This window comes from Xyrauchen texanus, chromosome 12 (assembly GCF_025860055.1).
Source record: "Xyrauchen texanus isolate HMW12.3.18 chromosome 12, RBS_HiC_50CHRs, whole genome shotgun sequence".
Lineage (NCBI taxonomy): Eukaryota > Metazoa > Chordata > Actinopteri > Cypriniformes > Catostomidae > Xyrauchen > Xyrauchen texanus.
In genome coordinates, this window is record NC_068287.1 from 42,356,832 (window position 1) to 42,383,736 (window position 26,905).

The 26,905-nt window shown below is 38.6% G+C and overlaps 1 protein-coding gene across 4 annotated transcripts in view; it reads left to right on the plus strand.

The window, feature by feature from the left end:
* Positions 1–26,667, plus strand: part of LOC127653167 (SUN domain-containing protein 1-like) — a 41,108-nt gene extending 14,441 nt beyond the window's left edge. For 3 of the 4 annotated variants that reach the window (XM_052139736.1, XM_052139735.1, XM_052139737.1), the window contains 21 exons: positions 8,463–8,666; positions 9,102–9,292; positions 10,867–11,103; positions 11,524–11,604; positions 13,555–13,656; positions 13,829–13,927; positions 17,081–17,188; positions 17,357–17,455; positions 18,384–18,477; positions 18,597–18,655; positions 18,939–19,120; positions 20,357–20,617; positions 20,860–20,952; positions 21,319–21,362; positions 21,455–21,599; positions 21,997–22,257; positions 22,526–22,610; positions 22,716–22,831; positions 22,945–23,112; positions 23,230–23,322; positions 24,486–26,667. In XM_052139736.1, the coding sequence (XP_051995696.1) occupies positions 8,536–8,666; positions 9,102–9,292; positions 10,867–11,103; positions 11,524–11,604; positions 13,555–13,656; positions 13,829–13,927; positions 17,081–17,188; positions 17,357–17,455; positions 18,384–18,477; positions 18,597–18,655; positions 18,939–19,120; positions 20,357–20,617; positions 20,860–20,952; positions 21,319–21,362; positions 21,455–21,599; positions 21,997–22,257; positions 22,526–22,610; positions 22,716–22,831; positions 22,945–23,112; positions 23,230–23,322; positions 24,486–24,602 (2,766 nt within the window). In that variant the 5' untranslated portion in view covers positions 8,463–8,535 and the 3' untranslated portion in view covers positions 24,603–26,667. The remainder of the gene's footprint in view (positions 1–8,462; positions 8,667–9,101; positions 9,293–10,866; positions 11,104–11,523; positions 11,605–13,554; positions 13,657–13,828; positions 13,928–17,080; positions 17,189–17,356; positions 17,456–18,383; positions 18,478–18,596; positions 18,656–18,938; positions 19,121–20,356; positions 20,618–20,859; positions 20,953–21,318; positions 21,363–21,454; positions 21,600–21,996; positions 22,258–22,525; positions 22,611–22,715; positions 22,832–22,944; positions 23,113–23,229; positions 23,323–24,485) is intronic. The other variant, XM_052139738.1, reaches the window with a different exon arrangement.
* Positions 26,668–26,905: the final 238 nt, after the last annotated feature.

The following is a 26,905-nucleotide window of genomic DNA, read 5'->3' on the forward strand; positions in this document are numbered from 1 at the left end:
ATGCAATCTGAGCAGCATTCATGTTGTAAAACTGTATATTATCTTAGAGTCTCATAAACAAAATTAACCTGCCTCAAGTCTATTTTTAAAAATGCGGCGTAGTTTTATTCATAATAGCCGAGCAGTGCCGTCAAAGTTTGTCGTCTTGAAAGGTGGAGCCTTATTTTTACTCTGTACACTGGTAGCGATCTTCAGAGAAAAAAAGCTTGCAGAAACCTCATTTTTTGTTAGATCATCTTCAAATTTGAAATGTGACTTCTTTAGACTTGTGGCATTGAGAACATTTGTATTTCTATTTTTTCTTGTTTTTATAATCTAACAAACAATAAAAGTACCATGTTCAGCACAAAATATCTCCAATACTATAAACTTCAGCTTCTCTAAAAAAAAACAAAATACAAAGATAATTTATTTTTTAAAGAAAATAAATTCACTTTAAAAAAATAACATAGTAATTCTGAAAATGAACTTATGGAAATAAAGCCCAAAGTGTCTTCTTTCAAAAGACACTATAACTGTGTCCATGCTGCAAAGGGTCCAGTAAATACAACCATTTAAGTTCAGGTATGTCATTTTCATGGTTTGTGCACAAAAAGATGCGCATCAACAGGTTAAGATTTTTTGATCACTTCGTTATTTTATAAAAATTTTTATTTAAAGTACAATTTGAATTTAGAATTTATTTATTTTATTTATTTATTTTATTTTTTTTAAATAAGTAGTTTAAAGCAAAAATATTCACTATTTGTTGGATATGTGTGCCGTGCTAGTAGAAGCTTAATCAGTGATGTCACTTTACAGTAGTACATAATGCACTTGCATGATGAAACTTTATGAAATAGTGGCAACAAGTTGGAGTAGAAAAAAAAACACTGCTCCTGTGCACTGGACAGGAAAATTAGTAATTCACAAAAAATCTTATCTGTTTGAATTCAAATGAGAATTTTCTACTTTTGAAGCACTGTGGTGGCAGTCAGACCTCAAACGGCTAGACCGCACTAACAAGGAAAGAGACAACACTGTTGCATTCACCAACATGTATTGCAAGGCTTTTTGAACTACACATTGCTAGACTAGGGCTACTAAAATGTATCCTGGTAAACTATACCGGAAATGTTATTGAATAGTTTCATATTAAATATCTCAAGAGGAATATTTTAGACTTTAAATTTGTATTAAATATGTGTTCAAGTTTGTGTATGTGTTTTGGCTGTTATTATTTACAAGAAATGCTATAATTGTTCTAGCTTAATACTAGCTTCAATGACCAAACCACAGTAATAAGGAGCCATCCATGGTCTTACCTGTGATTTATTGTATTTTATTACAAATGCACAGTTAACAATGCATTAAGTATTGTAAACATATAGGACTTTAAAATCTGGATCTTCAAGAATTATGAAAAAGATTACGGATATATTTTTCCTCGTTTAATGTTTGATAGTAGGAAACAAACTAGCCTGGTTTGAAATCACATACTCGTGAGTACAATTATTATGTTATAACATAAGTTAGGTTAGTTTGATTTCCCATAACACCTTGAAGAGAAATACCTGTTGATTTCAAAAGGGTCCAGATGCTTGGATGATCAAAATTAACCTGTGTATATACAATGGAAACCTTTTATAGGCCTATATATTATTTTGAAAGATTTGTATGCATTTTTAAAAGTAATAAAATACAGGAAATAATTTTATTTTATCCAATTAATGGATTAATCAAAAATGATCGAAGATGGATTGATTAAGGGCTGCAACTAACGATATTAATAATGTAACTTTAAACCTCCAAGTGGGTGCTGTGATTGTCGCTTTGGTCCCTTCATTTTGTCGCTTTGGTCTCTTCGTATTATTGGCATTTTCTAACTCTTGGCGTGGATGTTGATTTATATCTGGAGCTACTAGCTTAAGTATCACAGAGTTGCACCACTTTCTTCAAAGGTGATTTGGCAAGACTGCATCTGTCAATTGTATTCGTTGGTAGACTTCCGTATTAAAAACGTATTGTGGGTGTTATTCTGCGGCTTCAAATTTCCTGCTGACTAAAATAGACCTAGTTTCCTGAAATGCACTTTAGGTACACTGTTGGTACCTTTTAGATAGGGCTGGGTGATATGGCAAAAAATATAATCACAATATTCTTTTTCATATCTATCAATATTTATCACGATATAAATTCACATGTGCACATCGCACATTTTTTGTAATGTCCAAGTTGGCAGAAAAAAAGGAGAACTAAATCCTAAACAGTCAAAATAGTCTCTACAAAACTGCACAGGGGGTCCAGAGACAGCCAAAGCAGTGGGGTCTGCGGGATATTTTACCGTCTTTTAACATTCATTTTCAATTGATGAACTGTAAAAGATCATCTGTTTGTTCTGAAGCATAGTAAAAATGTTTTTTATATTTCTTTAGATTCAGATACCCAAGTATGGGGTATAGAAGCCCTTGTGACTGTGGAAAAATTTAGAAAACATTAAAAAAAAAATGTACACCAAATTAGAACAGAAATCGATTTGTTTATTATTAAAGGCTCGTAACATGCTGATTAATAAAGATACTTTTAGAAGGGAAAAACGAGCGCCTTTTTGAGCGGATTTAGGCTGCCCCAGTGGAAACGCAGAGGAAATGCATGTAAAGCGGGACAGGGTATACATTAAGTGTGTTCAGTGCTGGAGAAAAATATTCAAGAATACAGCATGGAAGGATAAGATTCGATGTAACCAGCACCGTTGTTTTGTCGCTCTGCTCAATGATGAGAGACAATGAGAGCGCAACCGTCGTCATGATGTCTTTCAGTCCGGATGGAATCCGCGGTGACTGCGGGGACATTAGCAACTTCATGCAATCAAGCTGCGTTTCCACTGACGCAGAAGAAATCTGCTCAAAGCCACTCCCAACTCTAGGGAACAGCTTGCCCCACGCTGCTGTTTTCAATTCTATAGGAAGGAATTGAAAACGCTCGCTCGCTCGCCTTAGCTCACCACACACCAATGGAAATGTACAATAAGAAAGTTGAACTGCTTGTGTTTTTAGCAACACTCACCTGATCGTCTTAACTCTTTCCCCGCCAGCGTTTTTAAAAAAAGTTGCCAGCCACCGCCAGGGTTTTTGACTATTTTCGCTAAACTTTAATGGCCCGCAGAATATTTTCTTCCATGAATATATGAAGATGCTATATATCAAAATAAAGATCTGAGCCTCAGCTTTTAGGCAAAAAAAAACTATTTTATTTTATCTTCATTTGTTCTTTTTTTTTATTGCCACTTGAACAGAGGTAGGTTTTGTCAAAAACAACATTTCGGACAAAAAGCTGAGAAAAAGGCATTTTTATCAAACAAGTGCTTTAGTATTAGTATGGTGTTCCACTTCACGTTTGAGACGATCGCAGTCTGTTTCTTTGATCAAAGAGTTGCGTACTCTTTCAAAACGTGCGTGCGGGTCTTCCTTACCGTATACCACCTAAAACACGGATACCCGGAAAATTCCGTGTTTGGCGGGGAAAGAGTTAATGTAGAACACTGGCTAAATTTCTAAACTATTCAAAAGCTTTTTGGTATCGTGCAGATTTATCAAGATAAATAGTGATCTTTTTATCGTCCAGCCCTACCTTTTTAGATTGAATATTCTTTGATTGTGCTAAATGACACTTCTCAGGTGAACATGGCCTAGTCCTTCTAATTGAAGCCATGTAGAGTTATGTTGGTTAAGGGACTGGTCAAGTCCACTAGGCACCAAATATATTAATTTCATCAATCGTTTATACATCTTATTTGTTGCAAGGTAATTGCGTTACTTATATTGGCCAATATACGCCTTCTGCCATCTTGTATTCTAGATATCAGCAATTTAAAAAGTCTGTTTAATGCTTGCTCAATCTTTCCTTGATCGTTAATAAACTAACTGCAAAGTATAACACTAGCCGCTTTTCCACATTTGGGCCAGGGCTATCAACAGGCCAGCCAGGGATTGGCCAAAAAAACAGCCCCAATATGCCGCTGCGGTGCCAACGTCACACACCCCGCCCATCTCGCAAGCAAGAGGGAAACTCGAGCAGAGGTATAATGTTATCTAGAATATCAAGTTTATATCGAATGTAAACGGCAAGATAAGTTAGCATTGACAACGCCCTGACTGTAACTTCCATGTCTAGAGTGGTCTCTCCACTAACAGTGGGACGATGTCTCGGCTCACAATCTATGAAATTCACCAAACCATGGAAAGTAATTTCCTTGTGCTTTGTCCATTGGGTGTTTTAACAGATTTGTGTGGTTTTTTTTTTTTTTTAAAACCAGTACCGTTGTGCGCTGTATACACAACCTGGATTCAGCGAAACTCCACCTTTTGACATTGAACCCGCTTCAATCCCTGTTTTGGCCCAAGGGTAATCGGTGGGCCAAAGGCCATTGACCCAGAGAAAGCCCAGAGGTGGCGCGTTGAAGGCCCGGAAGTGACTGGCCCTGGCACGCCCTCATTTGGCCCAATAGTGGAAACGTGGCTACTGAGAAAATGGCCAAGGCTTGGGGCCAGATTTACGAAAATGTTCTTACGAGAATGTTTTTGCGGAAAAGTTCTTAAGACTCTTCTGAAGTGCAATTCTTGATTTTTAAGAAATTCTATAACATTTTCTTAATGTTAAGAGTGCATGCCCACTTTTCCCAAATGGGTAAATCTGCAGGCTGGAGACCTCAAAAGGGGGATGGGATCTCCAAAAGGGGGCAAGGTCACTCCAAAATGGGGTTGCAGCTACTCTATAAGAGGGCTTCACTTCCACCAGTGGTTGGGGGGTGAAAATCGGACGTTTCATCATTATATGATCTTAAATTGATTCCTGCAATCCAATATTTTGGAGATACTTTAAAGTCTGCCATGATTTAGATTTTTTTTCAGGACCCGGTGTCACTCACACACTTTGAATTGGATTAAACTGAAAAATAAGCTGTAATCAAAGTACTTTTATACCCATGACTTGTTTCCAACTATCTGTACTATTCATGGTTTTCTTAATAATAATTAATAATAATGTTCTTAACGTTTTGTGAATCTGGCCCCTGACGTTTCTGTTGCTATAACATGATGTCATATTGCTGAACGATCAGAAAGCATGTGCTCTCAATATAACTTATAGTAATTCCAGGAGAAGACCCCTTCAGTAGCAGAAGTGTAATATGGGTGTTTTTCTTTGAGATGATTTGATGTTGCACAATTATAATGGCTAGCTATTTCTTAGTGGAATGCCCTGCCTTTGAGGGAACGTTATTTTAAGAAATTCTCACTTCCTTTTATTACATGCTCTGTGTTCTATAATAACATGTTCTTGATGCTGTAGATGCACAGCTGTGACATGTTTTTAATTTTTATCAGCCATTATGCATTCCCCCTTAACTGACTACATGTTTCGGCTTTCAAATATTTACTTAATTTGTTCTATTAAGATTGCTTGGGGGGGGGGGGGTGTTAATTTAAGTTCAGCATTATGTACACCTTTGAGTTAACTTGGATGCACAGATATAGAATTTCTATGCTGATAATGGATCATTCACAGCTCATTGTGACATAACTGATGTTTTATTCTTAACCTGGATCTGCTACATACATATATAAAAGCTAGTCATTTGACAAACTGGTGTCTGTTAAAAGCTTGGAAACTTTTAACTGCTGCTATTTCAGGTTTTCCTGATAATATAGATGTATGCTGATTTGAACTAGAAATAAATGGCATTACACTTGCCCTTGCAGTACACACATTATTTATGGTGCACTTTGTATTTGCCTATTAATATGAATAGGAGAATTACTGGTAATCCGAATGAATCGCCCACAGCGAGAGAATAATGAACTTCTAACAGATGTAATAATGCATTACATTAGATGATAAATCAATGACATGTAATGAACGTTAAATGGCAAAATGCACAATACAAACCCTAATATCTGTACACATGGTGTAATAGTTATGCTAGCAGCCAGACTCTGTGCAGCGGTGGTTTGTGTGTTTATATTGTGTCGTGTCTTGTTCACAGTTGCTGTTTACAGAGCTTATCTGTGATCTTTCCATTGTATAACTTCTGAAATTTGAATGCAAATACCATGTGAATAAGCAAAAACTTATTTTTTGCTTATTTGAGAATTTTGTGTGAAGCAAAATCATAATCAATGATGCTGTCTACACTGGATGGGCAAGTCATGTTGCGCGGTAAAGGCCTATTTTTGCTGCACGCACTGGCACTACTCCTGCCAACAAGACAAAAGGTCTAGAACAATTGTTTTGCATATTCAGTGTAGACAGTACAGGTTGGAGATTCCCGATATATCTAAGGTGGTGAAGGCCAATAACCGATTAATTGGCTGATCATTTTTCAAAAATCCATTACTAGGATGATCAGAGTTCTTAAGGCCAAAATATTCTCTACGCAAGTACTTTAAGCGCAGATGCAAGCTCTTGGACAAAGTGTGGTCCGTTTGAACGTGCTTAACGTGTGTTCTTGCTTTACTGTTGCGGGAACAAATCTCAGTTATGGAGGTAGACTGATATATTGGTTTTAATGATTAACTATCGTTATCGGCAAAAATCTTTGATAGTTGCCAATGGCTTTTTCATAATTTCCCTGTGTGTTTTGGGCTTGTATAATGAGGGGCTTACATCAAATCTTTTTTGTGGTTATTAGTATTTTGGTTGAATTGGTTGTCGTTTTTTTTTGATAATTAACTAATTTATTTTAAAAACTATTGGCAGATTAATCGGTTATCTGCCTTTCCCATCACCTTGGTTATCTTAACTTTTTTTATTTTTTTTAACCAAAATGAATAAAATCTCAAAAGCAGTTTAACCAAAATTCTAATTATAACCAGAAAATTAAGATTCCTAGTGCATAACTTGGGACTTAAAAATGACAGAAACTTTGCTCCTTTTATAATGCTTTTAAATGTACACTGGCAGCCAAAAGTTTGGAATAATGTACAGATTTTCATCTTATGGAATGGAATTGGTACTTTTATTCACCAAAGTGGCATTCAACTGATCACAAAGTATAGTCAGGACATTACAGATGTGAAAAAAAAAAAAAAATACAGCACCATCGCTAATTTGAAGAGTAATTTTTAATCTAGACAGACCCCATTTCTAGCAGCCAACACTGTATCCTTGAGTAATCATGCTAAATTTATAATTTGGTACTTAAAAACAAACACAATGTTAAGCTTCATTCACAAATGTGTTTGATAAATGGCAAGTGATTTTCGAGTTGCCGCAGTATACAATAGACTGGCATGTCTTGAGGTCAATATTAGGTCAAAAATGGCAAAAAAGTATCGAGAGCCTGACTGATACCGATTTTAGAAGGGGGATTCAGATTATTGATATGGTGGTCAATCTAGTTAAAAAAAATATATTTACATTTATGCATTTGGCAGACGTTAATATTGTTCTAACAAGTAATTTCCATTGAACATGAATTGCATCTGAGCACATGATGGGCCAAAATTGTATATATTGTAATATTCTAAAATATTTTTGCAGTTCAAAACCACAGAACTCACATTTGACATGTTTGTATATAATAGAACATGACATTCATATCATGCAAACATATTATTTTGGGCATTTCCATGGAAATGTCAACCACATCAATTAAAAATAAAGTTACCAAAGGAACAAAAATGGCTTTTTAAATTCTATAGATGTGTAATGGAAAATGCCATCCAGACCGCTAGAGGGTGCCGCTTGCTTACACAATGCTGACTGAATAGCTGATTATAGTTTTATTTTAAATGCAGCCTTTCAAGCTTTTGTAATCGCACAAGACCTTAATGCGATTTTTCAAAATTGACAACCATTCGTGCAGCCTTAACAGATACCATAACAATGTCTCAGAAATCTAAGTTTGCTGGGGTTTTTTTTTTTTTTTCAAAGCATATTTATGGTTTTACCTCATGTATGCCTCTTTCACAAGTGTCACATAACAATGTTTTTAACTCCTTGTGAGAATGATGGAATAAAAATTTAATATTACATATTCTTTGGAGTACCAAACCTTTTAAACCCTCTAAATGAACCATCGGTTTTTCACCGATTTTGATGGGTGTTTAATTTTAATTGGGTCATTATTTGGCCAATTAATGTCAGTGGCCGATACATTGGTGCATCCATAGTTTTTCCATCTTTCATGTAAGTAGTGTAGTGATGAAGGCATCTTGGTGAACTCCTTCACTGCAACCACCCATTTTTAGGGGCCGGGAGGTTCTGGGCAGGTGTCATGCATTTCACCTGTAATTATAGATCTCACAGTGCTTGAAGGTATATTGAAAAATGTATAACTTGCCCTGAAACCATTTCACATCTGTTTGAAATATTTTCAGGGATTTGTGTTTCCATGAAATTGCATTTGGTTTGAGTATTTAACCAATGACCGCAGGTGTCTAAATTTTGTCTGGATTTTCAAAATGCCTCCTTTTCCTCTCCAGCTCGAGTTATTCATCCGCGGCCCTCAATTTCGAGAAGGAGCACGAAATCAATCCTGTGTACGACTCACCCAGAATGTCACGCCGGAGTTTAAGACTACACCCCACTACTGGTTTCTATGGTGACAACAGCTTCACGGAAATGACGCCGAATCACAACTTGAGCTCTTACAAGCGTTCCAGCAGCAGCAAGTCGAGCGTCAGCAGGTCAGCTGTTCATTTCTGTCAATACAAGATATCAAACATCACTTATCTGCAAACTCTCATAGCTTCATGCTAGCACATTCACATGAGGGGGCTGTATTTTACCCAAAATGAAAATTCTGTAATTTGTTCACCCTGAAAGCCATACAGGTTTGAAAAGGAGTGGCAGCTTTATACTGAGATGTCTTGTTATTGCTAGTAGCAAACAAGTGATGTTAGAATCGGGTACTAAGACAAGAAAATATTTGGCCAATCAGTTTCAATGCCAAAAGATGGAAATTCCCCTGAAAGGGGCATTTGTATGATCGCCCCTTTAGCACATTTTTGACGTCTTACAGCAAGTTCTTGCAACTTTACCTGCTAGAACTTATTTAAGGGTTGTTTGACACGTTTCAAAAATGAACTTGAAAGTGGGTCAATCTTGTTTTATTTCCACAGGTCTGTTCATAGCAGACGGCAGCAGCAGGAATCATCCATGTACGAGTCTCAGAATGTGACTCAAACTCCTCAGAAAGATCAGATGGCATCAGACATGAGCTTCATCAGTTCAGTCAGTGATGCGTCTCTGATCTCCAGTCTGCTGGATCAGTCCACACTCGGACAGAGCTCCGCTACGCACACTTTCTCAGGTCAGTGGCCATTCGTGTGGTCCATGTTGCCTACAAGCCCAAAACACAATTACTATAGCAACATTGAGCGAAATTAGCTTAAAAGCTTTTATAAGATTCAATCTAAACATAGTTAAGCCAAAACGGTCTATAACAGGACTAAGGGACATGGACCAAATGTGTAGTTACTGCAATTTGGCTTTGCAAGGCAGTATGCTTATTCTCCATAGATAAAATTGGTTTAGGAAAAAGTTGCTGTTTTTTTTTTTTTACTTTCAAAGTGCAAATGCGATGACGTGTCATGCCAAAGACCAAATAAATATGGTACAAAGACCATGGATTACCTAACAGCTTATCAATCTAATGATTATCCACCACAATGGTGTTTACTGGGTCCTTAAAGCAAATAAAAATCATGAAATACTGATTAAATGCGTTTTGAAGGTATAGTCACTAGATGTAGACAATATGCATTTAAACGTGATTTTTAGTGTGATAAAATGGCTTGCTAGCATTTTCTGTGTAAATTTGTATCCATTTTTACAACTTTGTTGCTATGACAACATAACACTGTAAACCGTGAAATCCTAAAACGACTGTAAAAAAAAATGTACAGCACAAAAAATACTTAGTTTTAACAGAAGAATCAAAAAGGGCTTTTTATACAATTATAAGCTTCACGTGTCTGCCTTTTTTAAACCCTTCAAAAATGGGCCTCATTTTAAGTGCCTCGAGTTGGGACTTTTTAAGGAGGGACGAGTTGAAATGATTTTTTGTTAACCAACATAATGCCACAAATGCTGTCGATTGAGCTTAACTTGTTTTGAACCCGGAGTTAATGTATGGCTTGTCTAATTAGGTGCTGTTATGTTCATATTAATATTTCAATCACATTTCCTCTAGGTGGTACTTATTTGCTCCGAGGATGTTTTCAGGCCATATTTAGATATTTTATGCAAGATAGATGCAAAGGTGATGGTATACTGCGAAACACTCAAATTGTAAGCTTTAAAATGATACCACACATACCTGAATTCTGTATCCGGGGACTTAAAACGTTTTAAGCGTAAACTTATTTCATGATATAGCACTGGTGAGTCCATAATAAAGATGCTGAGGTGTTTTCTGTTGTTCAAGCGAAAACCTACATGTATACAATGATTTTCATTAACATCAGCAAACATTACACTGATTAGTCAACATTAAAAGCTGCTGAAAAACGGTGAAGTGCAGATAATCTCCCAAAGAGACCGATGAATGCCATACACGTCAGAGGCTGGATGAGGTCACTTATCCGGTTTACAAATAAGCATTTAACACAGTTGGTTGGTTGGCAGATTGATTTGGCTTGAATCAAAAAGTAAAGCTTGAAAGCAGAGGATTAAATATGAACCAAAATGTTATTTTGGGCAGAAGTTAAGCGGTAGCTATGCCTCATTTAATCTTGACTGTGTAAACTATGTATGAAGCAATGTATAAACTTTTAGGTTTGTGGAGTAAACCATTTGTATCCCAATAAAACCATTAGACCAGGCCAGTTTATAATCAGTCTTCTGTAATTCACATAAAATGTTTTTTGTTGTTGTTGTATTTAGCACGGAGGAGGAGAACTGACCAGAGCTCAGGGTTGGGGAATGGAGACATTAGTAAAATAGAGACCCACACTAATGTGGCGAATGGCTTCATCTGTAAGGACTGCTCCTTCAATGCAGACAGGACGGAGACCGAAACGGCGTGTTCTTTAGCATACTCTCCATCCGGATCCTCGGCAATCCATCAGACGTATGCAGATATTGCTCTTACCACCTCTCAGAACAGAGTTGTTAAGACAGGTGAGATGGTCAGCTCACGAAGAGTCCTACTCTGGTCAAGTTGAAGGGGCCGTTTAGTTGGAGTTTGGTGCAAATCTCGTATCCCTGATAGTGTTTTTTGTATTTTGTCCGACAGCCTTATTATTCATTGTTAAACAAGCTTTCTAATGCCTACTAAATGTGTCCAATGTGCATAAAGCACAGTAAGTTCTGTTTTTGTGTTATTTTATTGCTTATAACATGTTTTGTTCAGAGTTATTGTGTAGAGATTGTCCTCCTGTTTTTCTTTTTAGAAATATTTTCCATTGGATGCGGTGTATTTCTGGTGTTACCATGGCTTATGCAACTTCACGCCCACTCTCTCTGTTCTATCAATAACTATGGAAATGCATGCTGGAATTGTAGGTGGGTTGGTGTGATATTTTGTCTTGTGTGTTTCAGCTCATGACAGTTACTGTGGCAGTATGAATGTGAGCAATCTGGTGACCGCAGACAGTCATCTCAATCTCAATGGATCGCTCTGTAAGTACACGCAGGACACGTAACCGAATCTTCAGTGCACAAGCAACCACTGCTAATGGCTGTATATCATATATGATGTGGGCCTTTTGTGTAGTAAGACTTGTCAAAAACATCCACTTTGTGATAAGTGGGGATAACAGGCTATATCTTTCTGAGACCCCGTGTCCACATGTGTAAACATTAATTTTTGGACTGATCTTAGTTCAGGAGTCTCTAGGCAGTCATTAAAGGGTTTTGAGCATGTATGTGAGCATTAAGAAAAATGTGCCTATTGTTCAGTGTAGATAGGAAATTGTATCTCATTGAGAATCAATGGATGCATCAAAAAGCTGAAAATGTTGCTTTCAGAGGCTTTTTATGGATTTGGGATGAAAATGAGGTGCATTTCAAACTGTTCTGAGGCCAGTGCAGGCAAAAAGCACACTGGAGGTCAAGTCATTCACTAAATGGGGAGCAAGGGAGCATTCTATAGCTTTCCCATGCAGCTAAGTGCATTCACTCCTAACATCCTGTCTAAAGTTCAGTTTCAGGCTGCAGATGATGTTTTGACCACTCAACATGTTTGGCAGACATGGGACAATGATAAACAGTATATAGATTCAGAATGTTTCATGCAAAATTGTATTTTAACATTGGTGACCATGATTGGATGATACTGGCCATCACTTTGAATCAGAATTGTTTATGCTAATGTCTGTAACATCCCAAACAATCCAACACTCCTGGAAACATTATTAACAATTTGATAGAACAAATATCTGACTTTCTGTAGCTTGGTGTAGTTTTATAAGTTTCTTAGGGGCCACTAGTTACAAATCAAAAAGGGAAATGGAAAATCCAGTCACTGTTGGATCTCAGGAGGATGTATATTGGTTGAGCAAAAGGACAGAACTTTTTCAGAACATTCATTGCCAATAGCTAAGAGTGCATAATCATAAGTATTTATGATATGTGCATTATTGTTAAAGAGCAACTATTATGGTTTTTCAAATATTACCTTCAGGTAGAGTGTTATATAGCTGTTTGTGAAAAAAAAAAAAAAAAAGTCTGCAAAGTTTCAAAAATCAAAGTACACGACAAATGGAGTTATTGACTCCCAAAAGAACTGATTCTGAACTCCTGAAACGAGTCATTGGTAATTCCAGACTTACTTCCTGTACTACCCTAATTTGGTAACAAAAAAACCCACCTCTGGTCTTCATTGGCTGCTCATGAACAGCTTTGACCCGCCCTCAAACATACACTAAGCAGTAGACCAATCACAACAGACTGGGACATCTGACCAATCAAAGCAGAGTAAGCTCTCTGAAAGGAGTTTAGAATGAATGCTTTAGAACGGATCATTGAACGAGTCGTTTTTGACACTGGGTTGGGGGGGGAATGTAATGCTGCAATTTTAAAATATGAGAAAATTAAAGTGTTTTTTGACCTTGGATGCATGTAAATCTATAGTATGAGACCTTTAAAACAAAATTAGGAACGTTTAAAAACCATAATATTTGCTCTAAACAACTAGGGTTCCCTCTGAAATTAGCATTGCTTTGCACGGTTCATGCTCCTGTTTTGTGGCCCCTGAACTTTAGTGTTTTGAGGGCCATTTGTTTTCGTACGGCTAGTTTACCTCAGCCTAATGGTCAGCAGAGAATATGACTGGCCTTTCTAAATGACAACGGTGTTCAATGATGACAAATGATCCACCCAACAATATCACACATTGGGACCCGCATGGCAAAATCAAGAGTCTGGAATATTGAATGTTTGAATAGCCTTGAGTTATTCAGCCAAAGCCTGAGCTGTTTGTGACGTGCACTTTTTTTTTTTTTTTTTTATGTCTTTTTTAAAATCTTTAAATTTAAAGCATATTTTGTGTTTTTTATTTCTTTCCATATATTTTTGTTTTCACTGATTTACCACCTTGCATCTGATGCTGTAATACCTGCTGATTCACAGGTGATGACTGTAAAGGGATGCAGAACATGGAAATGCACAAGGAACGCATTTCCTTCACCCGCCACGTATTCACAGTATTGTGGGCCCTTATTTCTTACACAGGTTAAATACCTTCATGTCTTTACTCCTATATGATTTTACATTTTAATCCGTGTTTTCATTTGGCTGAGTTTGACAACATCTAAGACTATGCATTTCCAAAACGTCACTGGATTATTGGATCGTATAGCCTTTTATTTACTGATTCTGTTCTATTTTGGTGGTACACGCTCAGGTTACGGTCTGCTGCAAGTTTGCCGAAGTTTTGGTTCAGCTGCTGCATTTATGGCTCGGAAGCTGAAGTCCGTTCTGTGGTTGGCCTTTTTGTCTCCAGGTCAATATTCTCCAGACTGTTTACTCTCTTCCTCTCTCACTTTGTCCTCTTGTCAGTGTGTCAAATGGTCAACATTTACCGAGAACCACTTATAAACTCAGCAAAAAAAGAAATGTCCTCTTTCAACTGCTTTTATTTTCAACAAACTTAACATGTAGATGTATTTGTATGAACATAAAAAGATTCAACAACTAAGACATAAACTGAACAAGTTTCACCAACATGTGTTTAACGGAAATGAAATGATGTGACCCTGAACAAAAGGGGGGGTCAAAACCAAAAGTCCCAGTCAGTGTCTGGTGCGGCCACCTGCTGCATTATTACTGCAGTGCATCTACTTCTTACTCATTTTCCAGTTCTTGCTGTGAGATGTTAACCCACTCTTCCACCAAGGCACTTGCAAGTTCCCGGACATTTCTGGGGGTAATGGGCCCTATCCCTCTCCCTCCGATCTAACAGGTCCCAGACGTGCTCAATGGGATTGAGATCCGGCCTCTTCACTGGCCGTGGCAGAACACTGACATTCCTGTCTTGCAGGAAATCATGCACAGAACGAGAAGTTTGGCTGGTGGCATTGTCATGTCAGGATGAGCCTGCAGGAGGGGTACCACATGAGGGAGGAGGATGTCTTCCCTGTAACGCACAGCGTTGTGATTACCTGCAATGACAACAAGCTCAGTCCGATGATGCTGTGACACATCGCCCTAGACCATGATGGACCCTCCAAATTGTTCCCGCTCCAGAGTACAGGCCTTGGTGTAACACTCATTACTTCAATGATAAACGCGAGTCCAACCATCACCCCTGGTGAGACAATCCCATCTTGTCATCGAAGAATACTTTTTGCCAGTCATATCTGGTCCAGCGAGTTTGTGACCTTAATTGTTGGTGATGTCTGGTAAGGACCTGCCTTACAACAGATCTACAAGCCCTCAGTCCAGCCTCTCTCCGCCTATTGTGGACAGTCTGAGCACTGATGGAGGGACTGCGTGTTCGTGGTGTAACTCAGGCAGTTGTTGTTGCCATCCTGTACCTGTCCCACAGGTGTGCTATCCGGATGTACCGATCCTGTGCTGTTGTTTTTACACATGGCCTGCACTGCGAGGATGATCAGCTGTCCTTCCTACCTCACTGTAGCACTGTCTTGGGCGTCTCAAAGTACGACATTGCAATGTATTGCCCTGGCCACATCTGCAGTCCTCCTTGCAGCATGCCCAAGTCACTATCACGCAGATGAGCAGGGACCCTGGGCATTTTCTTTTGGTGTTTTTCAAAGTCAGTAGAAAGGTCTCTTTAGTGTTCTAAGTTTTTATAATGTGACCTTAACTGCCTACCATTAAAGTTCCACAGATGCATGTTCATTAATTGTTTGTGGTTCACTGAACAAGCATGGAAAACATTGTTTAAATCCCTTACAATAAAGATCTGTGAAAGATAATTATGTAAAAATCCAAATAACTTCAAATACAGTGTAAAGGGACGTGACGTTTTTTAAATTTTTTTTTGCTGAGTTTAGTTAACTGGATTTATATATATATATATATATATATATATCTCTCTCTTTTAGGATTCTGCAGTTCTAGGTTACTTTATCAAATGTGAGCAATTTGTGGCATTTGACCATGTTAGAGTTTTTGTAAGAACGGTTGAATTGCCTTGTAGAGTTCATGCCAGATCAAGTGCATGCTATCATTAACGCAAAAGGCGTGTGCGTGCGTACACTCAGTTGAATTCAGAAATGTACATTCTCTTCGGTTGAAGTCATAAACAATTTTTTAACCACTCCACAGATTTACTATTAGCAAACTCTAGTTTTGGCAAGTCGCTTAGGAAATCTACTTTGTGCATGACAAGTTATTTTTCCAAAAAATGTTTAGATCGATTGGTTCACTTAAAATTGACTAGATATATATATTTATATATCACACACACACACACACACACTGGTGGCCAAAAGTTTGGAATAATGTACAGATTTTACTCTTATGGAAAGAAATCACCAAAGTGGCATTCAACAGATCACAATGTATAGTCAGGACATTAATAATTTCAATTTCACTCAAACACGTTGTCTTTGTTGCCATAATATGCAATAGACTGGCATGTCTTAAGATCAATATTAGGTCAAAAAATGGCAACAACAAAAAAGATGCTGCTTTCTCTAGAAACTCGTCAGTCAATCATTCTTTTGAGGAATGAAGGCTATACAATGCTTGAAATTGCCAAAAAAACTGAAGATTTCATAAAAAGGTGTAACTACAGTCTTCAAAGACAAAGCACAACTGTCTCTAACAAGGACAGAAAGGGATGTGGAAGACCAGATGTAGAACTAAACAAGATAAGTACATCAGAGTCTCTAGTTTGAGAAATAGACACCTCACATGTCCTCCGCTGACAGCTTCATTGAATTCTACCCGCTCAACACCAGTTTCATGCACAACAGTAAAGAGAAGACTCGGGGGTGCAGAACTTATGGGAACAGTTGCAAAGAAAAAAAAACAGAAAAACAAAAAAAGTGGGCAAAGAATCACCGACGTTGGACAACAGATAATTGGAGAAGCGTGTTATTGATCTTAATCCCATTGAGCTTTTGTGGGATCAGTTAGACTGTAAGGTGCGTGAGAAGTGCCCGACAATATAGCCACATCTATGGCAAGTGCTACAGGAAGTGTGGGGTGAAAGGTCACCGGAGTATCTGGACAAACTGACTGCTAGAATGCCAAAGATCTGCAAAGCGTGGAGGATTTTATTTTTTTTTAATGAGAATTCTTTGAAGTAGTTCTGAAAATTGGTTTTCAAATTGTAATAGTAATTTTTCACGTTATTAATGTCTCTCTATACATTGTGATCAGTTGGATGCCACTTTGGTGAATAAACCAAAATGTACCAATTTCTTTCCATAAGAGTAAAATCTGTACTTTATTCCAAACTTTTGCCGTGTATTGTGATACTTAATAATAATAAAAAAACGGGCAGGAAATTCAAAAATGACACTTAAAAATTCTTGTTATGAATGCAGTTCACTGGTACTGTCTTTTGAAAATGTGTAAATGTTCTAATCTTCATTCATTTGATTTTACTAACAATCTGTGATTTCTCAGTGCATATGCGCTAAAAAACAATTTTGACGCTGTAATACCTGCTGATTCACAGGTGATGACCGTAAAGGGAAGCAGCACATGGAAATACACACAGCACACAAACACACTTCCTACATCCGCCACGTATTCACCGCACTGTGGACCCTTGTTTCTTACACAGGTTAAACCCCTTCAGATCTTTACTCTTCTTTATGCAGCTAAAGATACTTTGTTCCAAGAGAGCTTGGTCAAATGACTAAACTATGAAACTTTTATACCTAAACTTCTATAGCTGGGTGTTCACTGATTGTTCTGTTTTGGACTTTGTACCCCGATGGTACACACTCAGGTTACGGTCTGCTGCGGGTTTGCCAAGGGTTTGGTTCAGCCGCTGCGTTTGTGACTCGGAAACTGAAGTCCCTTCTGTGGTTGGCCGTGTTGGCTCCAGGTTTATATATTCCCGTCGTTTACTGTTATAGAGCATGCTTGTCTTCCTCTCTCATTTCCTCCTTTAATGTCCGTGTGTTAAACAGTCAACGTGCACGGGTGCAAGCCGTCTCAGACTTTCACCATCATTGATTTCATCACTTCTTTCAAGCCCACTGAACCCGCTCCACTCATTTCTCAAGTCTGAATATTTTTTAGTTTTTTCCACCAGCAGTCAAGGTGTGTGTGTGTGTGTGTGTGTGTGTGTGTGTGTGTGTGTGTGTGTGTGTGTGTGTGTGTGTGTGTGTGTGTGTGTGTGTGTGTGTGTGTGTGTGTGTGTGTGTGTGTGTGTGTGTGTGTGTGTGTGTTCTTTCCAAACTTTTACCTCTGGTGGTCCGAGTACGTCCATTTCTTTCTGATTCTTGGGACTAACGATTCTTTTTCGACACCTTCTTATACCTTTAAATTAGTCTTGTAGTGTGGAAGACTAGAAAGGCCACTTCAAAATAAAATGAAGGAATCAATTATTGTAAAATGATTAAATTCACCTTTACAAATGTAGTTAAATGTGCCAAAACAAAATCATTTTAAATTACTTTTCAAAGTGTCTCAATCCATTTTCCAATTGAGTTAAATGCCATTTAGATAGTCATCACATGGGAACAACCAATACACTTTTGATGGTATTTTAAGACATGCCTCCTTTTTGATGTAACATGGATGCCAGTGAAATGTTTGGGGGGTGGGAAAGGCTATATATTTGCCAAAACGTAAAACATGATTAATTGATTCCTTCCAAAAAAACGTTACTTTTTGGCGCTATTGGTCTTCAATATGTAGAAGTTGCACTCCTGGTCTTCCATATGCAGAATTCACACTACATTCCTAACACAACTCAAATGATGTGGTTTCTCTTCATTTAAATTCCTCTACACATGTGTTTTGAACAGGGAAAGCAGCAACCGGTGCCTTCTGGTGGCTGGGAACAGGATGGTATCAGCTGGTAGCTCTCATGTCTCTACTCAATGTCTTTCTCCTCACCAGGTAAGTCTTTGAAGCTTTTCCTTTCACTGTTGGCTTTCTTTCATTGAATCCCTGTTATCATGTGATGTGGTCAGGATGCCTACATTTTGCACTCATGTTAACTAAATGCTGATTTTCAGGTGTTTGCCCAAACTACTGAAGCTACTTTTGTTTCTTCTACCCTTCCTTCTGCTGTTTGGTAAGTTTAAATCTGTCAATTGTGCTGACGTTAAGTAAAATCTGACACTGATTAACAGCCACACCTGTTCCATATTTTGCACATGCATGCTTTTGCCTATTCTCTTGATTACTTCCATGTCTATCCAAGAATGCACAAGCATGCACATTCTCTTGTCTCTTTCTTTCTCTCTATTAGTCAAATCTCTCTCTCATATCATAAGATACATCTCAACTCATATGCTTCAAGAATGTAATTTTTGGAGAATCGGTCTCAGTGTTTTGCATTATCTCTTTGTTTGCAGGATTATGGTACCTCGGTCCGAGCATTCTGTCCTTACTTCCATCTGTAAACATCACAGAAGTGAAGACACGGGTCACCTCTATGACATCACTTCCTTCCTTGCCCTCTTTACCTACACTACCCTCATTGACATCAGAACAACTTGTCAAAGTGGAACACATCCCACCTACAGCCATCTCACAGGTATAGAATTATCTCCAATCAGTATTGAACTAATTCAAAATGTATTTTCTAAGTCTTTGATCACACTGATGCCTGAAATTACTCTGAGCCAAACATTATGACCACTCACAGGTGAAGCAAATAATGTTGATCATCTCTAACAAAGCCACATGTCAAGGTCTGGGTAGATGGTGGCTCAGTGGTTGAGGCTCAGGGTTATTGACCAGAAGGTCAGGGGTTCAAGCCCCAGCAAGCCCCAGCACCACCAAGATGCCACTGTTGGGCCCTTGAGCAAGGCACTTAACTCCAGGTTGCTCCGGGGGGGATTGTCCCTGTAATAAGTGCACTGTAAGTCGCTTTGGATAAAAGCGTCTGCCAAATGCATAAAATGTAAATGTAAATGGGTAGATTAGATGGTAAGTGAACTATCATTTGTCAAGGTCAACATGTTGAATGCTAGGAGAAATGGGCAGGAGTTAAGACCGGAGCGACTTTGACAAGGGCCAAATTGTTATGGCCAGATGACTGGATCAGAGCATCTCTGAAAAGACTAGGCTTGTGGGGTGCTCCCGGTCAGCAGTGGTGAATACCTACCGACAGTGGTCTGAGGAGGGACAAACCACAAACTGGCAACTGGGTGTTGGGCTCCCAAGGCTCATCGCTATGCAACAATGGCTATCCCGTCTGGTCTAAATCTACAGAACGTCTACAGTGGCACTATATATTGTTGGGCCTCATGTATTTAGATACAAGACAAAGGCAGGCCTAACACAGTCGTAAAGCCTGACTGAGGCCCACAAAAACAAATCGTAAATCTTACTGATAAAAACCATGCCAAAAGCAAACAAAGGGAGTACAAAACCGACTACAAATCCCAAGAAGCCTTTCAAAGGCCAAAGGATCGAACTCTCAACTCTTATTGAATGAGGCACTCAACAGAACGACCCTCTACCATGATGTCATCAGGAGTAGAAATACCTCAAATCGTTCTGTACGTTGCTTCCAGTGACTTTGCTTGCCGTGCGTAGACTCAGCTCATTGCTGCTGTCAGATGGTGGTTTCCATTTGTAGGTTGTGTGCAGATTTTATTTGCTTTGTTTCAATCCATGATTTTATGTGATATCCCCAAAATTTGGGATGCGGTGTGCATTTAGCGTCATACAGAATTACCAAGTAACCTAAAACTTTATGTATTGCAGGTGTTTTGTTGCATAAAAATGAATATAGCCTTTCAAATATATACCTCATCTCTTTCAGCCTGCTTCAGAGTCGATATACAGCGAGCGTTTGGCTCTGCTGGAGGAGCGAATGGTGATGTTATGGGAGAATGTCCAGAAGGGGGAGCTGAAAGCAAAACAACATCATCAGGAGGCTTTGGGTTTGGTTCAAGCTCTTCAGGAGCAGATGAAAACTCAAACAGACAGAGAATCGCTCAGCCTATGGGTTTCACACCTGCTCGAACCCAAATTCACTGAGATAAAGGGGGAGATGGAGAGAGAGTGGTCCAGCAGGACAGAGGTGAGCCTGCTTAAGAATGACGTCCTAAAATCTAAGCCAACTGAGCCAAACTCCAAAGCATAAAATAAGAGTTTTGCTTGAGATGCCACAGTTGCATGTGGAATATTTGTCATTCTCAAAATGTTTTGAATACCTGTATGAGTTGAATCTGATGATTTGTTCACAAGAGCATTAAAAGTAAGTTAGGTAAATTGTTTTATCTTCTGAGTCTTAGTTTTTTTTGCTTTTATTGTGCGTTTCAGACGGAGAAACGGCACGTTCAGCATCAGACTGTTCTAGAATCTCGACTAAATGAGCTGGAACTCCTGCTGCAGAGCCTGAACTCTAGAACAGAGGTAAAGCACACTCTTTAATGACTTACACCACGTCCTTAGCAGGCATAATGTAATAAATGGATCTCTTACATGTTAACCTGTTTTCTCTCTCATGACCAGCTGTGACCATTACAATTGATGTTTAATAAGACATTTTTTATTCTCGATTTGGACTTGTAGGACATTGTGTTTTTCACCCTACCACAGTGAAATATGAGTGGTCCAAAATCCTCTACATAGCCATATATAAAGGTGTTTCAGCACACCTTGTTGGGATAGTGTTTCACTTACCGTTCATTCAGACATGTATGCAAATGTTAATGGTAAAGATTGGTCATACTCGTTCATCTAATTATGTCTAATTGTATTTTGTTCCCCTTATCAAAGGAAATCCGTCATAAACCGCAGATTCCTGCACCAGCCCATGTCAGGTAGAGAGATTCCTCTGTAAAATCACCTTCCTCTTAAATCATCTAATGTTTTTTCAGTTCTGTGTTAATACTGTGGTGTGTCTACTCTGTAGTGTTGGAGTGTCTCAAGAGAAGCATGATCTTTTGCTCTCTGAGGTTCAGAGGTTTGAAGCTGAGCTTGGGCGCATCAGAGAAGATCTACGAGGGCTAATGGGATGTCAAGGGAAATGTGACCGTTTGGACACCATACATGAAACTGTGAGATTTGTTTATATGCAGGGTCTTGATATAAATTAGATGGTGTGCAGTTGGTTCCGTTTGGGTTCGTTGCATTTAGTTCTGAGCCATTTAGTTTCGTCTTGAGTTTGATTTTTAGTTTTATTTGGTCCTGTGTAGTTTGTGTTGCACTCTCCTTTTTCTCCCCAATTTGGAATGCACAATGCGCTCTAGGTGCTCGTGGTGGCGTAGTGACTCTCCTTAATCCGGGTGGTGGTGGAGGACGAATCTCAGTTGCCTCCGTGTCTGAGACTGTCAATCCGCGCATCTTATCACGTGGCTTGAGCGCGATACCATGGAGACATAGCGATTAGTTGCCACTACACCTTTCATAATATCCATTACCAGCTTCATACTTATCTTCTGTCATCTTCTCCAGGTGTCCGCACAGGTGAGGGATGAACTGTACGCTCTGTTGTACGGTCGGAACAGGGGTGAAGCGGAGATCCCTGAACCTCTGATGCCATGGCTGGCCTCTCAGTACACTCGCTCCTCTGACCTCACCGCAATGCTCACATCCCTGGAGCGAAGCATTCTGGGAAACCTGTCCGTTCAGCAGCAGGGGCGCGAACAATCCTATGCTCAAACTGTCACGGAGACTGTTGCCCACACCACAGGGGCTGCTGGGATGTCAGAGGAGGTACAGGGACATTTAGGTCCTAGAGTCCACATACTTGATCGCAGTTCATTAAAGTTTTACGATAAGTTCATTGCAAAACATGGTACGTTTAAAGTATTATCCCAGAATCACCATTTCTGGTGGATCTGTGTTTTTGGAGTTCACACTGGAATAATTCTAACAAACTAGCACAACGCCAGCTTAGTTCATTGTTTTTGCTGTAGCTAGAATTATATTGAGCTTCAACCTGAGTGTTTGATATTTGACATTTCCCTCCCAAATCTCTCAGCAAGTCCAGCTGATTGTCCAGCGGGCTTTGAAGATTTATTCGGAGGATCGCACCGGACAGGTGGACTATGCTTTGGAGTCTGGAGGTGAGCAGATCTACAGAACACACATGTGGACCAGAACATCACTAGTCCTTTTAGAGCAATGTATGCATTTATTTATGAAGACATTTACGAGTGATGTTTGTGCAGGTGGAAGTATTCTCAGCACACGCTGTTCTGAAACGTACGAAACAAAAACAGCACTAATGAGCCTGTTTGGACTTCCACTCTGGTATTTCTCACAGTCGCCACGAGTTGTCATCCAGGTAAAGACATTGTGTTCACACGGTACACCTTATTTGATTAATTTCAATCATGCATTACAAGTCATGTAACAAGTAAACAAGATATATGATGTGAATTTCTGTCTGCCCTATAGCCGGACATGTACCCAGGCAACTGCTGGGCATTTAAAGGCTCCCAAGGTTACCTGGTGATCAGGCTCTCTTTGAGTGTGCTCCCTACTGCCTTCTGTCTGGAACATATTCCCAAATCACTCTCTCCATCCGGAAACATCAGCAGTGCACCGCGTCGATTCACTGTCCATGTAAGATCATACACTCACAACTTAGTCTCTAGAGGCAAAATGTAGGCATTTATCTAGATGCTAAGGAATACTGACCCGTTATGCTACGGTACATGTTACGTTTTGCCATCTTTGCAGGGATTGGATGATGAATACCAGGATGAAGGGAAACTTCTGGGTGACTACACCTATGAAGATAATGGAGAATCATTGCAGATGTTCCCAGTCATGGTAAAATATATGCATGTGTTGTACTATGCAGAATGTGTGGTTGTAGAATAGAGGTCTCCGATATACCGATTTGCAGATTAATAGGTGGCGATTATTAACATTTTATTGCAAATCACTGAAAATATCAAACTGATCAAAACGTAATGTCATATGTCATTGGAAAGCTCTCAAAGAGTAGAATACAACCAGCCTATCTGTTTTACTCGCAGACAAAAATATAGCGAGTAATAACGAAGTATGTGTCTTTGACATGCATGTAAACAGGTATTACTTATAAGCCGCTTTTTTTGATTGTAACAAAATATCACATAACATTACTTGGAGGATGTGATTATCTTTAAAAACAGCCCACACACAACATAATCGGACGCATTGATCACTCAATAATCCACACATAGCACAATGTGCACACAGCACATCATGTGCTATCTGGCTAAAAACACGTTAGCTTTCCTGGATCAGGTGACTTTATTGGAAAGTATGTAGTACTTTGTCCAGTGTCATGGAATTCTAAGCTAAAATATTAGGATTCAGATCGCTGCAATCAGAGGTGGAAGTCATCCAAATATGGGCAGAGAGGATCGTTCATTGTAATTACATATGGCCACCACTAGATGGCGCAAGAACATGATGGACTCAAATGACACAGAATGGAACTGAATGAGATCTCGTTACTCGTGCCTGCATGCTTTGGAGAGAGCATGCCTTTTAGTCATTGTTTTATTTGCATGTGTATTTAGTTCTTAAAATATTAAGTTTTATTTTGTTTGGAGAGGCTTTTGGACACTTATCGGCAAAATCCACTATTGAAGTTTTGATGCAAGCAATAATTGTATATTTTGTATAAGAACACACCATTTATAGCACCAAATCCAGATGAACTGAAATTTCATCACTAGCAGCATCAAACAGAATTGCAGAAATTATTATTACGACCAACCATGCGATATTATATCACTGCCTCATTTTCTCAAGATTACCTTGAGCTATCAGGAGTTATAACATTTGTCAAGATCATAAATCAGTTTTGTTCTCAGAAAGCCAAACTTGAGTAATATAGGCTAACGACCCCTTAAAAACAGGGCTATTGGAATTGTGTGTTTTATACTTAATAGTTTTTACAGTAGGTAGAGAGTCTGACCCCTTTTTTCCTTCTCTTCCAGGAAAAGAATGACAAGCCATTTCAGATCATAGAGATGAGAGTTCTGTCCAACTGGGGTCATCCTGAATACACCTGCCTGTACCGCTTCAGAGTTCACGGCAAACCACACACTCCGTAATCGGGCCCCACTTTACATTACTATAAATCCCTTTATGTACATAAGAGGAAAGGCTTGGACTAGGATGCGGCACAGAGGAAACTGGACTTATGAGCTACATTTTTAAGACTTCAATAGGATTTGATGGCTGAAACAGAGTTAGGAGGAGCACTAAAGCGGGAAAGAGCATTGAATTTACACTAAGGATTTCCACTTATTCCTTTCACACTTCCTTGCTCTTGCACTGATTCTGCCCATTTGGCTCCTGTCCTCATTGGCTCTCATCCGTAGAGGTTTCTGTGCCTTCAGACAGAACATGCTTCACTTGTACGATGTCTATTTTTTGTTTTCTAAATGTTCAGATCCTCAAGCCACACTAATGTAAGTCTCAAAGCGTGGCTTGAATTGAGTTACGCTAAGACTTTCACTCTCGTCCACTGGTCTCTGATACTTTAACTAGTCTAAGATCACAGAAGGTGGTGACCAGCTGCAAGATTGGACTGTTGTTGTTTTTAAACCTTTTATAACCACTAAACGAGTGGATCTCACAAAACCATGGACGCATGTCATGTTTCACCCCCAAAATGTGTTATTTAAAGAAAAGTCCTGTTTTAGATTTTTTGCATTGTGAAATTACTTTCAAGGCGTTTGCATTACTGTAATGTGACTGGATTTAAATTGTACAGTTTTATACATAGTTTTTGTTGTACTGCCTTTAATTCATACACTTTTTTTTTTTTTTTTTTTTATTACTGTAATTTTATTTTATTGGAATACAGATTATTTTTTTTTCTATGCAAAATGTGCTTCAGTCACAGTGCAAACAATCTAAACTGGTCTTAAAAATAGGCTTAATCATTATTATTTTTCCACGCATAGGATGATTTCCTATCATACTATGCATGGTGGGGTGGGGGTGAAATGTGTCCTAGATGTGATTTTTGTCAGATTCATCCAAACTGGCACTTCACATCTTTTTTTTGTACATTAGAAATAAACTCATAACAGCCATGCATGGTAAGAGACACTATTTTGAACATTCAAATTGTATTTCGACAGAAGGTATTGGATTTCTATGGACCGTTTGTGAGCACATGCACTAATTTGTGTAGATTTTCAACAAAACTGGACACTAAACGCGTCGCTCGTTAGAAAACATATCACAGTGCAGTGTTGATACTCTGCAGGAATGTAACTTATTGTAACTAGTCATTTTGAATCGACTTATATCAGTGTTGATTTTGCAAAACGGGGTGCGCCCTTCGGTCATTATTATTTTGTGTTTTGTTTAAAGTAGACGATGCACTTGATAAAGGAAGTGTATGTTGCACAAGTCCTATGGAATTCATTGGAAGGTTTTAAAGAGGCAGTGCTTCATTTATAGAGCTGCTTTGTCAAACTCAAAGACTCCGTTTGTAAAATACTATTTGTTCATAACTATTTATTTGACAGAAATTTAGTTAAGAAATAGGACTTTGTGCGGTGTTTTTGTAAAATGCTTTTCAGTGCATATCGGTCTGTTTATATGATTTTAGTTTTCTTTTTTTTGTTTCGGTTATAAATGGCTACAGTACTATGAATTGTACCAGTAAAGAATTATAATTGAGGTTATTTGTATGATTTCTTATTAAAGCTTCAGTTTAAAAACTCTGAAATGCAGCTTTTGTAAATGAGTGGTTAAATTCTGTCCTCGTTTACTCTCTCTACTATTCAAGCTCCGTCATGCCATATATATAATTACACATTTACACTTGGGCTATCAAAAGGTGAATTTCACATACAGTGGCAAGAAAACTGTGAACCGTTTGGAATTTGCTGATTTTCTGCATTAATTGCTCCTAAAATGTGATCTCATCTTCATCATAGTAAAGTATAGAAAAAGCAGAATGTGCTGAAGCTAACACAAACGGTTATAATGTGTCTTTATTGAACATCCCATTAAACCTTCACAGTGCTGTGGGAAAAGTATTTGAACCTCTTGGCTAAAGACGTCAACAAAAATGTCTACTTGGTGGCAGGAGTTGGCAAACCTGCTGTCCAATTAATAAAATGAGATTGGAGGTGTGGGTTAGAGCTACTTTGACTTATAAAAAGCACTCAAACATTTTGCATTTGCTATTCACAAGAGGCATCTGCTTATGTGGACCATGCCTTGCTAAATTAAAATGAAAATAATTGTTGCTTTGCCTAAAACCGTAAAGGGTTACAAATTTATCTCGAAGGTCTTAGATCTTCATCTGTCCACAGTTTGACAAATTGCCTATAAATCGAGACTATTTAGTACTGTAGCTACTCTCACTAGAAGTGGCCGTCCAGGTAAGATG